Below are 13,520 nucleotides of genomic sequence, written 5' to 3'. Positions count from 1 at the left end.
ATGCCAGGTACAAGAACAGAATGATGACCACTAGAAGAAGTACTCTGGGAATGCAATACAGCCTCAAGCGGAATGAAAGCCCCTGGGTGTAGAAGAAGTACTCTGGGACTGGAATGGCAGGTCCAAGATCCAGAGGTGGGATCCAGCAGGTTCTCACAGGTTCCCGAGAGTAGGTTACTAATTATTTGTGTGTGCTGAGAGGAGGTTACTAATTGGTGATTTTGCCTTAGTTACGTCCCTCCTCCGCTCCTCAGCAGTAGCGCGCAGAACTTGAATCAGTCTAGCAGGAGGTGCACCGGCATGCGTGGCAGCCTGCACCTGCGTGCATTCGTTTCCCGCCCAAGGACCGGCGCAGTGGCTGCATCCTTGCCACAGCCCTACCCAGGAATGCCCCGCCCCCAGAATGCCCGGTCACGCCCCCGTCGTGCCCCGCCCAGCCCCATTGGCGCTACGCCACAGTTTGAATCCCACCACCATGGGAACCTGTTACTAAAATTTTTGGATACCACCACTGCCAAGGTCCCAAGTGGCTCTCAATGGTCTGCATTTGACCACCTAAGCCTTACTACGATGCTGGCTATCATCACAAGTGAGACAAATTTCCAAGCATGTCTTAGCTGGTAGAGAAAAGTGGGATAAAAGACGATCATCTACAAGCTTTTGTGATCATTTGCATAGGCTGCATGAAGATATGTCAGAGCAATCTGAGGATCTTCTTTCAATGAAAATTCCAGATTGAGTGATACGTCCATTTTTAGATACCGATGAAGTAGAGATAGTTCAGGAAGAATTAATTGAGCTAATTAATCTAATCCTGCACTTTGGGCAGTGGGTAAGAAGTCTCTTATTGCATTTTTCCCTTGCTCAGAGGAAATTCTTGTACTATGATTTGATCTCATGAAAAAGTTGCTCAGACAAGCACAGTCTGCTATCTCTATCCTTAATACCCACAGCAGGCAGTAGTATGTATGATCAGTAAGAAACAGGCGGTTGTTTATATGATACTAAGATAGACTGTAAATTAAAACTGGAAACCCATTCACATTTTTAAACAAATAGTAAAAATCTGTGTTCAGCCTTTTTCTTTCTATATCAAAATATTCATTTTTTAAAATACTTTTTATTTTTCTCTCACGCAATACAGACACAAATACATAGACACCAACAACAATAACAAAAAACTAACAGAATACAAGCCACTACATACCGCTAACTGATTGAAAGTTAACTCTACAATTCATGCATATAGTTAAAGAAACATTAAACCAATTATTTTAGTTTTACTAATATTCTGATGCATTCTGCTACTTTCTTTTAGATTTCAAACCCTGCTATTTTTTCCTCCGTTTGAATAAGTTCTCAAATGTATTCCGTAAAAGGTTTCCAGTTTTCTAAAAAGTTATCCATATTACTGTCCCTTAATAGAGATGTTCAAAAGGGTTGTTCTAAACCATAGCATAATATTGTTAAAGATAGTAAAAAATACTTTTAATTTCATGTTTTTCTGAAAAGGTTGCCAGTTATTCTGTAACTTGGGATCTTGGCATGCTGTGCTAGTGAAGAGCATAGTACTTTGAAAGAACACAGTACAAAAAGCTTTGGATAATGGCATATACTTTGTTTTGAAATAATAAACATAACAATGAACAAAGTAATGGGAATCTTTTCTGTTTTGTATGGTTCTCTCATAGCAGAACAAAGTAAACTGAAATGTAATTGAATGTAATAAAAGGTAATTGGTTTCTTTTTCACTTTTGTAGACATTTGTGTTCTTCAAAAAGCTGTTAAAATGAATTTTTTATTTTTAAGATCAGCCATATTCAGTTTTGTGTGAATTAGCTGTGTGAATTATCCCCTGAAAGATTATATACAAGGTAGCTGAATAATACTTCCTGTTTAAATGTCAAGGAAAATGGAACTGCCTGTAAATCAGGCAGGAATACAAGAAATTTCATACCCTTTAGTATCATTAACCAAATCCATTTTATTTCTCAATAGGAGTGATTTATAGTCAGTTCTAAAATTTGCAGATCAAATCTCTGTTCACTGCTTAAAAACGTCAACATTTTTAATTTGCTAACTATAAATAAATTATAACTTTAAAGGAGTTAAATGCCATATTAGTTGAAGTTTAACTTTCTTTAATATATTCATTTCATTCTCTTTTGACAATTTTCCAGTTCCAGTTCCATTCTTGCTATGGAGTGAGGCATCAAATATCTTTCTCCAGTTTTAATGTATAGTCTACCAGTGTTTTTAATCACCCAAAACAGGTTGCAATAAACCCAGGTGTGCCTAAACACAAGATCTACAATGAAAATTCAGCTTCTGAATACCTCTTGTGTATATTTACCCAGTGACTGCCCCATATTATGCTAAATTAATTAGATTCTAAATCCTGGGCTTCATCATAGTCACTAAGATTGGCCCATGATGCAAGGCAAAACTAAAGACCACTGATAGCAACAGCAGTTACTGAAGAAATGAAAGTAAAAGAAGAGAACTAGCATTGCTCCAAAGTGCCAAATGCTTAACCATTTCTCAGCCTCCCACTATGCAGAAACAAACTCTAGCCACGTGGAAATTTATTCTGCGCGTGTTAGGTAGTGCTCGTTCCTTTCTTTCTCAGCCCTTCCTTGCCTGTTAATCACACTTTTAAAAGGTAAAGTTTCCCCTTCAGTCGTGTCCGACCCTGGGGTACCACTGCGAGCAGTGATTTCATAGGCAAGCCTCTTTTGTGGGGTAGTTTGCCATTGGTTTCCCTGGCTATTCTTTACCCCCTAGCTATGAGCTAGGTACTCATTTACTGACCAAGAAATAGATGGATGGCTGAGTTGACCATGAGCCAGCTGCCAGGATATCTGACCCACAGGGGGCTCGAACTCCTGATCGTGTGATCACGCTTACCTGAGAAGAACTCCAGGAGGCTACGTGGGTGAAAGGTCCATTGATTCCCATAAGAGTTTACTTCTGAACAAACCTGCGTGGAACCAGCCCATCCCCACCCACCCCCAAGGCTCTGACCATTGCTCTGGATCCCCAGTGCAGAGGAAATACCAACTCCCCCCCAGCAACCGCTTTAAGCTGCTGTGCCCAGCAACCTCTCCCCTGTGCTGGCCTCAGAACTCCCAGTGGAGGGTGAGTGGCTAGCAGCAGCATATACGGACATCCGACCAGCCAATGGCGACAGCAACAGCTGTGACACAGCTGTGAAACAGACTTTTCTCTGCGATACACCTCTGAAGATGCCAGCCACAGATGCAGGCGAAAGGTTAGGAACAAAATCCACCAGACCACGGCCACACAGCCCGAAAAACCCACCAGAACCAGTTGAATCCGGCCGTGACAGCCTTCAACAATACAAAAAAACATTGTTTTTAAAAATCATAAATGCAAGCCAAAAAACCCTATATCAACAACCCTTGTCAAAGAATGGACCAGGCTAATGAATAAGTGACCAGCCTAATCCAGAGAAGGGAACCAATATCTAATTCCTGATGCATCTAGTTGTGGCAGCCCTATAGACCAAACATTTAGAGTCCAGATCTTGCCCCAATGGAAGGATAAAGGCAGGGTGTGCTGGTGTGTGCGCTCTCAGAATGCAAGATGAAGCAAGATCGGAAAATGAGCATGGATTGATCACAACACTTACAGATAGCTGGGAGAAAAATGATCAAACCCAACCAGAGAAAATGGTGCTTACTCCTGGGTAAATCATGCCACTCTGCATTAGATGGCCACTGTACTATACTAAATATGGTGCTGAACCACAGCTATAGTTGCACTTCCAGATGAAATCCTTTACCAAATGCAAAAACGTAAGGGATTTCCTTAATGTTTGCTGGTTGGTGGTTGGTGGTTGGTTGGTGTTGAGGATGACCTGGGTGGTCCAGGCTAGCCTAAACATGTCCACTGATGGAAGCTAAGCAGAGTCAGGTTTGGTTAGTACTTGGATGGAAGACTACCAAGGAAGTCCGGTGTTTCTACACAAGAGGCAGGCAATGGCAAACCATCTCTGAACATCTTTTGCCTAAGTTGCCTTCCTAACCCCACAGGGTTGCCCTGAGTTAGCTGCAATCTGACAGCACTTTCCACCACTTTACAACATAATCTATTGTTTTTAGGATGAAGTCACAATACAGTTTTTAATTATTTATCGATTTTGTATATCGCCCCTCCCCCGGAGTGCTCTGGGTGAACAGCCCAATAAAACAAACAATTACATTAAAACCCCATTAAAACAGCAGATTAAACAAGATTACATTTGCATCCAGCATAAAACTTCATAAACCCACCCTGGAAAGAAACAAAACAAGGGAGTGGAGGGCCCCCATAGATATTAAGGGGCCCAGAATGTAAAGAATGTATTAGCTCTGGCATAATTTTACCTGTTCTTTGGCAACATCATAGTGTCCTGGCCCGGGAACATCATTCTCAGCACTCTGAGAAATGCTCTCGAAGCCTCGACGAGTCAGAGAAAGAAATGGAGCGTACCCCACTGCAAAAAGGGGGGGAAACGCTTTTTAAGAATTTGCTCTCAGTTCATTCGTCAATAATGAAAACTTAATAAGCCTCATTTTAAAAACTGTGTTAGCTGATATGAAAACACAACACACTCATTTACATTTTACATCTAGGCTACATCCAACAACAGCTGCATGCATTCAAAGTGTTGCCCAAACAGCAGCCCACCTGTACAAAACCACAAGGCAAGCCATCCTTAAACTAAGCAGAGTTTTAAACACTGTAATGTGTGCAGCACATTTTTGAAATGGGAAAAAAACATCTGGGGCATGCAATTACTTGGGCATATCTGAAAGAGATCTTAAGACCTCCGGAATATACCCTCCACAGCAACTTATACCATTTATTGACAGTCATAAATGCAACTGAAAAAAATACCACTATAGCACCTTGTACCATCTTATTTATTTATTTGATTCATTTATACTCCACCTTTCACCCCAATGGGGACCCAAAGCAACTTATATCACTCTCCCCTCCTCCATTTTATCCTCACCATGAGAGATAGATTAGGCTGAGAGTATGTGACTGGCTAAAAGTCACTCAGGCCCCTTCCGCACATGCAAAATAATGCATTTTCAAACCACTTTCACAACTGTTTGCAAGTGGATTTTGCCATTCCGCACAGCTTCAAAGAGAACTGAAAGCAGTTTGAAGGTGCATTATTCTGCATGTGCGGAATGAGCCTCAGTGAGTTTCCATGGCATGAGTGGAGATTTGAACATGGGTCTCCCAGATACTAGTAGGACAGTCTTAAGGAATATACCACAACAGTATCATATACCACAACTATTCTGTCAAAAGAACATTGGAGTGTATACAGTTATGCATATGCATTAGAAGAAACTTCCTAGTGGTAAAATTGGTTTGGCAATGATATAAATTACCTAGGGAAATAGAAGTATCTAGCAACCAGTGACAGAATCTCCCAGTGGTGGGCACCCTGATTCCTTGACACACCTTATCTTTTAATATTGAGGACCAGGCCAAAACATCCACAGTTCAAGATAACGCTATATCCCATCCTCTTTCATGCTATTCTTCCTTATGTGTTTACCTATAAGTGGATGTTTATGCTTTTTTGTGTGGTTTTATTGGTTCAGGGTTTCTAATTCCTACTATTTATTGTTGTCTTTTTTTTTTCCTTGTTCCTGGCCTTGAGCAGATGTTAGGACAGATGGAATATAAATGTGCTCAACAAACACATTTTGAGGCACTTAATGCTTCTAGTTAAGTAACAGGAGTGGATTAAAAAAACCAAGAAATGTACTTGTTTCCAAGGCTCAGGAGAGAGGAGGGGGCAGCTCAGATGAGTTACCAAACTAAGATGAGGAGAAGGCAGATCAAGGTCCTGGTAATATTTCCAGGAAAGCAAACAGAAGGAAGTCAAACAGAGGAGTATCTACATAGACAATAACATGCAACTTTGGCAGGTAATTCCTAATTACATTACTGAGACATTTTGACCTATTTCAGGGAAATGCAAATATGGATGCAGTTATTTTCTTTGGCAGAGTGCTAATGCAGCAGTTTGTGGCTAAGGGTATATTAACTGCACAGGAGGCTTGATTAATGCTCTGATTGTCCTGTAGTGGTCAAGTATTAGTTTCACCACAGAAGGGATGCTTTTTTCAGGGCAGCGCCTGGCCGCAGCTGCACTACCTCACCATTCTCAGAACAACTTTCTAGTGGCGTGGGGAGCCAAACAGGAGGGGAAAAAACCCTGCCGTTGAAAAGCTCTCCATATGGCTTCCATGGACTTATGCTACCATAAATCCAGGAGCCGGGTGTTAGCATGTCCCCTCGTCATGCCCCCAGATTGCTCCTGCAATGTCAGTGGTGGCGAAGGCACAGGGGTGCTAACACAGCACCAAGGGACATTGTCGTGGTGCCCAGAGTCACATTTCACCACTGGGAAGGGCTGCAGCAGCAGATTTGCCCCTCCGCCATGGCAAGTGCTTCAAGGAGGGTAAATCCACTGGTGCGGCCCTGTGCTACTCCCACCAGTCGATCCCCCCCCCCCCCCGGCGGATGGGGCTGCTAGTGTGATGAGTGTCTACTACTTCCATTGGGTGTCTGCCTTTTGTGGTGCTAATAGACAGAAACCCCATTTCTTTTCTTCATTTGACACACAAAGAGGAACTGATCCCAGCCTCAAAACCAAGGAAGAAAGGCAAACCAAAATGGGAAAAGAAGAGGAGGACAAACCAAAATGGCAAAAAATAGGACAACCAAACTGGCAAATCACAATGGCAATGACAGCAACCATCAATAGTCTGGAAACATTTCCTTTAATTTCTATTAGGGTCCTCAAGGTCAGACTAGTAAGATCTGAGGTCTCAACATTTTTGAGTCTGCAGGCAGCTTTTGAGTTCTGACACAGCATGATGGGCACAGGTACAAAATTGCTGCCACAAAATTGCTACTACAAAATGGTTGCTGCAGCTAACACACAGTCAGACAGTGAAGATCCTTGTCCTATGGTGGCAGCTGCTGCCAAAGCAATGTTTTCAAAAATCTGCACAGCCAATCAAATCATAAATAGCCAATCAGAAGCCTTGCTGGGCAAAAGACACACCTGGCCCCACCCACTTTCTTAAAACATTTGGTAGGTGCCAGGAAAAGTATCGGTGGTTGCTATGGCACCCACCAAATCTAGAGAGAAATTGATTGTGAGTCCATCCCACATCAAAGCAGCAGAAAACATACAATCTAGCCGTTTAAACAACCATTTACATAACCCCATTTTAGCTCCATCCCTTTCACTATACCAGACCCTTGGTAAAGACCTTGCTTCCCTATCCTCCTTTCCTGGATCAAAAAGGGTGGATTAGAAGTAGGACATGCAACACAGAAACTGTACGGTTCCAATTAATGCCACACTTAGCTATCATCATCATTACCTTTATTAGGCATAGGATAAAACTAGAATCAGACTAACAATAACCAACAATAGAAAAGGTTATTAGGTGATCAACAGGAGTGTGCAGTTGTTGATAAAGCTGTTGCCAAAAACTTTGCTACGTCTGCAGTTCTTTTAGTGCAACAGTCATCCAATAGCAGTCATAGCTTGTCTTGGTCAGAAGTGGCAAGACATGAATTAATATGTTCAATGCCGAGACTCCCGAGTTCTGTGTGGCGAGAACAACGCAGGAGTATATGAGCAGTTGTTTCCACTTGGTTGGGCGAACACTGACAAGTTCTCGCTTGTAACGGGACCTGAAGGAATCTGCCACGGAGAACTGCAGAGGGGAGGCCATTTAGACGAGCTTGCATAAAGAATATGGTGACCAGCCGTCCCGCTTTTGGTGGGACATTCCCGCCTTGAACGAACTTGTCCCGCATCCCGCGGGTTTTCCCCAAAGTCCCGGGTTTTGGAAGGCTGCCGCACTGCCTTCTGGGGTGCAAGGCAGTGCGGCAGCTTCCCTCACGGCCACAGGAGCACATGGCATTCTGGGGCGCTGCTGTTTTCCACCCTGTGACAGGGCGGGAAATGGCAGCGCCCCAGAAGGCTGTGCGCTCCTGCGGCTCCTGGTTGGCGAAGGTGACCATCTGGTCACCTTAATAAAGAAGCGTCTCAGTAATGGGGATGAGAGATTTTGAAATAGGCCGGAAGGGATCCATCAGGTGGAAGAAGTCCATAGCTCAACGATGTGCAAGGCCTGTTTGTTTCAGATAGCAGTTTTTGTCTTTCCAAATCAAGTACTCTTTGTTTTAAGGTGCATAAGGTACTGACCTCATTCGAGTTGGAGACTGGCCACGCGCGGCTTAGCTTTTATTTTGTAACTGTGTCCATCATGCCCATAATATAGCTGTGCAGAAAATTTAACAGACTTGTATTGGGGGCAGGGAGAAGCACTGGGAAAAAAAACTAGTTCAAAGCTTCGCAATACCTTTTTCAGTTTTCTGAACAATGCATATGGATGAGAAGAGCCAGGTTGCTCGAATTTTAAAATAAAAATGCACTAAAAGACAGTAACATAAGCCACGATACACTTAATACCTTGCGCAGGCAGATGACATTTTCATGTAAGCCATAAATATACACTAAGGAACACGGTCTGAAAGTGTGTGATTAAGCGACATTCAGATGCGGTTATTTGTTGACATCTGATATCATGTACAGGAAAGCTATTTAAGGGCCCATTTATACCTGCCAGTGATACAAAGTGGACTTAAAGGGCTGTGATTCTGTAAGAAATATTCCAAATAGAGATCAAACACCCTGTATGCGTCAATAACAATACCGTGACAAATACGAGAGGCACAAGATCCTTGATCATCATTTCACAATGAAAATGTATCTGGTATAGAAATCCTTCCCTGTCTAAATAACAAAGAAATAAAACATCTCCTTGGGGTTAGGAGGGGGGAGAGAAATGTGCTCACAACATACTGCCTTTAAATTGGGCCACTGCCTTCCAAGCACACGACTTATCTTTCTTTTCTAGTTGTGCAACCTTCCACAGCGTGCCTGCAGCATTTTGATTTATAATAAACTGGACCAACGTTTCTGTAATAAATTGCAGCAGCTGACTTTTGACAATATTGGCTATACTATAACTTTTTTTTTCTAAAATGCCAGAAGTTGTGTGAAAGCATGGTACTTAAATTACAGTAACAAAAGCAGGAAAGCAGAGTTTCATATTCCTTACTTAAACACTGCCAGCATCTGATCAGTTTAAACAGAATTCTTGGGGATATTACTTTTCATATCCCCATGTTCCTAGAACTAGTAGTAAAATTACCGCATGGGAAGTCCCAAACGATAGCCATGTGACTCACAGAAGGTTTCGCTATATTTGTGTTATTTATTAATTTATAACACAGTATCCACTTTTGAAGTTATGGCACCCAGCTACCCACTGTGACTAATTCCTCTTAAATGCTTTGCTGATTTAGGAACATAGTAGATTTGGGTTTTCTCCTATTTAGGAACATTTCTTCCCCCAAAAGTCTAACGCAACTGAAAACAGACAATACAGCTTATCTTGCTTTTACATCAGGCTCATGGAAACCAGCTTTATATAACAATATTAAACATCTCATATCTGACAATGCAGGCACTGATTCATCAAAGCTTAGGTCACAATACATCTGTTTTTGTCTGCAAGTGGTTTGGAGCACCAACCTAATAGAGCCACCCCTTACAGAAAGCTAAACATTTTTATTTGGAAGTAAATCAAATCGAGTTTAATGGAATTTACTTTCAACCCAAGCAGGCACATGATAGCAATGACAACAGCCAATAAACACTCAAGGTGAACTTTTAATTTGAAGTATGCGAGGAGGGGGTTGTAGAGGTACTTTCAAAGGATATAACTGAAAACAAATATATATCATTTCCTTGACCAAACCCTGGAACTAACGCAGAAAATGTCCTTTATAATTCAGTTATTTCTAAGTAAGAGTAGAACATTGGCCTGAAGATATTCAGTAGACTTCTGCGTATGTTTATTTCAAAAAAATTCAAGGTGACTTACTCCCAGGTAAGTGTAAAATTGAAGGCTAGAACTGCAATATTATGTAAAATTGCTTGGGAGTAGTAACCCACTTCTTTACATGTTTACTCAAAAGTAAGCCCAACTAAGCCTAATTGGGCTTACTTCAAATCAAGTGCACACAGAAACACACCATGAAATTCCTTTGTCAGTCATTTATGAGAGCAGCATAGATTGTATTACACAGCTTTTCCAAAAGATGTTCAGGAACACCTTAAAGTAACTTTTGCTAACCTCAAGGGTATTTCCTCCTAAACAAACACAAATGGCTACAGAAATGCTAACACGCAGGGTTTTGAAATTATTTGAATGCAATCTTGCTTAGGCTCAGGGCAAAAGAGCTTGCCCACGCCACAGATTCCTGCTGCTTGCAAAACTCTACAGCAACCACAAACGCACACACAGCAGCCTCAAAAACCCCACAACTAAGGACAGACCAAATACAGAACGACAGAAGCAGAAGTTGGAGGGGTGTTTTTCCCTCCCGCGCCGCGTCCCCTTCACCTCTGTACTGTATGGTCTTGGGATGCAGCACCTCATAAGCGCCCGGCCCCAGGAGGGAGCTGGTGCAGCCTAAAGGCGTAGCCAAAGCGCGAGGAGCCCGGTCATACATGCTGCCCGCTTAGTTTGCCACCACCCGTTGCTCCCGTCGCCATGACTACGGAAGGCGCAACACGTCGGACTGGCCAGAAAAGCCGGCTTCGCCCCGCCCACCTGCTCCGTGCTGCAGGATGCCAACTGAGATTCAGGGTGAGCTCGAGGATGATTCCATTGCTGACTTCCTCAAAGACCTGAGACAATTTTTTTAGGTACCTCCTCTGGAGTTTTCTCCCTCCCAAAGTACTTATGAATGAGCTCAATTAGAAGTTCTGGTTATTAGAAGTTCTGCCTATACATTTTTAATTCCACCCTTTAAAGACTGCCATGGGTGTTTCTCACACACCCCTGTTTTGTCCTCACAACAACTCTGTGAGATATGTTGTGAAAGAAACTGGGTGGACTTTGGAGAAGCCCAGTGGACTTTGGAGAAATTTACCTTAACGATTTGTTACATTAGCTCTGGACTTTGCATTTTAGTTTTGTGTTTTGGGTATGTATGCATGGTAACTGACTAATTTGATCTACACAGGTCAGTCCTGTTAACTGAGAAGTCCTAAAGGGTTTTCTCAGATAAATGGACATAGGACTGAGATGCCACATTACTTTCTAGGCTAACTGCTTTATCAAAAAAAAAAATGTTTATCATCATTGCTCTGCAGTGGAAATTGGTTTGCCAACCTCCAGGTGGTGCCTGGACATCTCCTGGAAGTACAATTTATCTCCAGACCACATAAGTAAATTCCCCTGGAGAAAATGGGTGCTTTAGAGAGAGTGAACTCGATGTCATTATAACTCACTGAGATCCTTGTTTTCCCCAGGTTCCAACCGCAAACCTCCAGGAATTTGCCAGCCTGGTGTTGGCAACATTGCAGAAAAATCTCCATTTAAGGCAGAATTCCAACTGTCAAAGGCCTGGGCACATTGCAAAAAAGAAAAGAAAAGTAGCAATCAAAAGTTAAGAAATGCCACCACTGCTAGGTAAGGCCATCTACCTGTTCATTAATAGCAGGAAAAACTGAATGTAGTATCTGAGTACACCTGTTTAAGATTCCTCTCTTAATTCCTGTGAACTGATCTGTACTCCTGATCTTGTAACTTCTCCTGGGGTTGGGGGGAATGCAACCCTATTGTGTACCCAAATGCCCAGATCTCAGACACTAAGCAGGGGTGACCTGGGCAAGTATTTGGATCGGAGACCTAGCGGATATGTTCATCATCTTTCCAGGTCACAAGCTGTGCAAGAATGACGTAAAGGCAGTCAGCTTGCCTCCAAACAAAACAGAATTATTCACAAATCATCAGTTTGAAAACTGCCAACTGATTTTATTATTACAAAATGATTTTTTTAAAAATCTAAGCATCCCTGCAATGTAGCCTTGGAGAACAGTAAAGAATTCTTTATTCCAATACCATGAATACAACACTAGGTGGCACATATTCCCATTGTTTTCAAGGAATTCATTTCCACTTGTCGCTTTGTAGTGCATAATAATAGCAATGTTATTGTGGTGTAGTTTTAATTATTCAAGCAGGTTCTCTGGAGAGGTAGCATAGAAGTGTTCCAAATAACTCCAATAAATCAATAAATATCTGAAGCCACCATATAGTTTGCTTTTTTTAAAAAAAAAAGAGAATAATAGCACAATAGCAAAAGTGGTTCCATTATAAATTACCAAACTCTAGCAAGAACTGGCTTCAGATATGATAGAATTAAAAGAAGCTCAGAGAATAAAATCTGTTTTTCACTCAATCATTTTTTTTAAAGTCCTATGACTTTAATTCATGCCACAACTTTGTTTCCTGTCTCCTTCTTGTTGATTAGAACTTCTAATATATTTGATGAATGGACTTTAAAGGGTGTAGCTGTGCTCAAGATGGCACCGCAGGCTCCTATTAAATTAACATAATTTAATATACCAGTAAGTGGCAATATATCCTTGCCCAGCAAGAAGTCCAGTCTCTCTAGTTGCTTTCACTATGGTTGCCAAACTCCAGGTGGTGGCTGGAGATCTCTAGAATTCCAATTATTATCCAGCCAACAAAGATCAGTTCACCTGGGGAAATGGCCGGTACGGAAGGTGAACTCCTCATGCTCCACACCTCCACCCCAAATCTCCAGGTGTTTCCTAACCCAGAGCTGGCAACCTTAGTTTTCACACATAGTTGCATAATATACTCTCAGTGCACTACAAGCAGCCATTTGCCACTAGATTGTCCTGTGTGAAACACAGAACTGTCTCTTTCCATATATCCCCATGCACCAACTATGGCAGTGATGGCGAACCTATGGCACGGGTGCCACAGGTGGCACTCGGAGCCCTCTCTGTGGGCACTCGCACACACAGTTTGTCATGTGGGGGGCGGAAAATCACCCCCACCCACCCCACCCCCACATACACATCTAGGCTGCCCTGGGCCACTGAGCACAACGGGCGCGCACCGCGGCGAGCAGGAAGGACTTGGCTGGCGGGCCTGGTGCTTGTGCTCTGGGTGGCTGCTGCTCAAGGGAGGGGGGCGCAGAGGAGGCAGAGATGCTAGAGAGGCACAGAGCGGTGCACACGAGACTTGCTGGAGACTAGAGCAGGCTGGCCCCTACTTGGGCAGGTGGGGCAGAGGAAGAGGGAGCCAACTGTTTTTTTCTAAACTAAAACCTCAGCATTCAGGTTAAATTGCTGGGTTGGCACTTTGCGATAAATAAGTGGGGTTTGGGTTGCAATTTGGGCACTCGGTCTCAAAAAGGTTCTCCACCACTGAACTATGGCCATCAGGCAGCAGCCATCTGTTGGCTATCCCACTACCTGAGGTGGCCTGTCTGGCATCAACCAAGGCCAGGGCCATTTCCATCGGAGCTCTGTAGAATGGGCTTCCTCCTTGGAGACCTTTAGGAGACGCTGC

The 13,520-nt window shown here is 42.8% G+C and overlaps 1 protein-coding gene across 1 annotated transcript in view; it reads right to left on the bottom strand.

The window, feature by feature from the left end:
* Positions 1-10,658, bottom strand: part of STPG2 (sperm tail PG-rich repeat containing 2) — a 255,436-nt gene extending 244,778 nt beyond the window's left edge. The window contains exons 1-2 of the mRNA XM_048508808.1: positions 10,530-10,658; positions 4,389-4,498 (exon numbers count right to left, since the gene is read on the bottom strand). Of these exons, the coding sequence (XP_048364765.1) occupies positions 4,389-4,498; positions 10,530-10,638 (219 nt within the window). The 5' untranslated portion in view covers positions 10,639-10,658. The remainder of the gene's footprint in view (positions 1-4,388; positions 4,499-10,529) is intronic.
* Between the last annotated feature and the right edge of the window lie 2,862 nt (positions 10,659-13,520).

The sequence above is a fragment of the Sphaerodactylus townsendi genome, linkage group LG10 (assembly GCF_021028975.2).
Source record: "Sphaerodactylus townsendi isolate TG3544 linkage group LG10, MPM_Stown_v2.3, whole genome shotgun sequence".
Lineage (NCBI taxonomy): Eukaryota > Metazoa > Chordata > Lepidosauria > Squamata > Sphaerodactylidae > Sphaerodactylus > Sphaerodactylus townsendi.
This window is presented reverse-complemented; position numbering and strand designations above follow the sequence as displayed.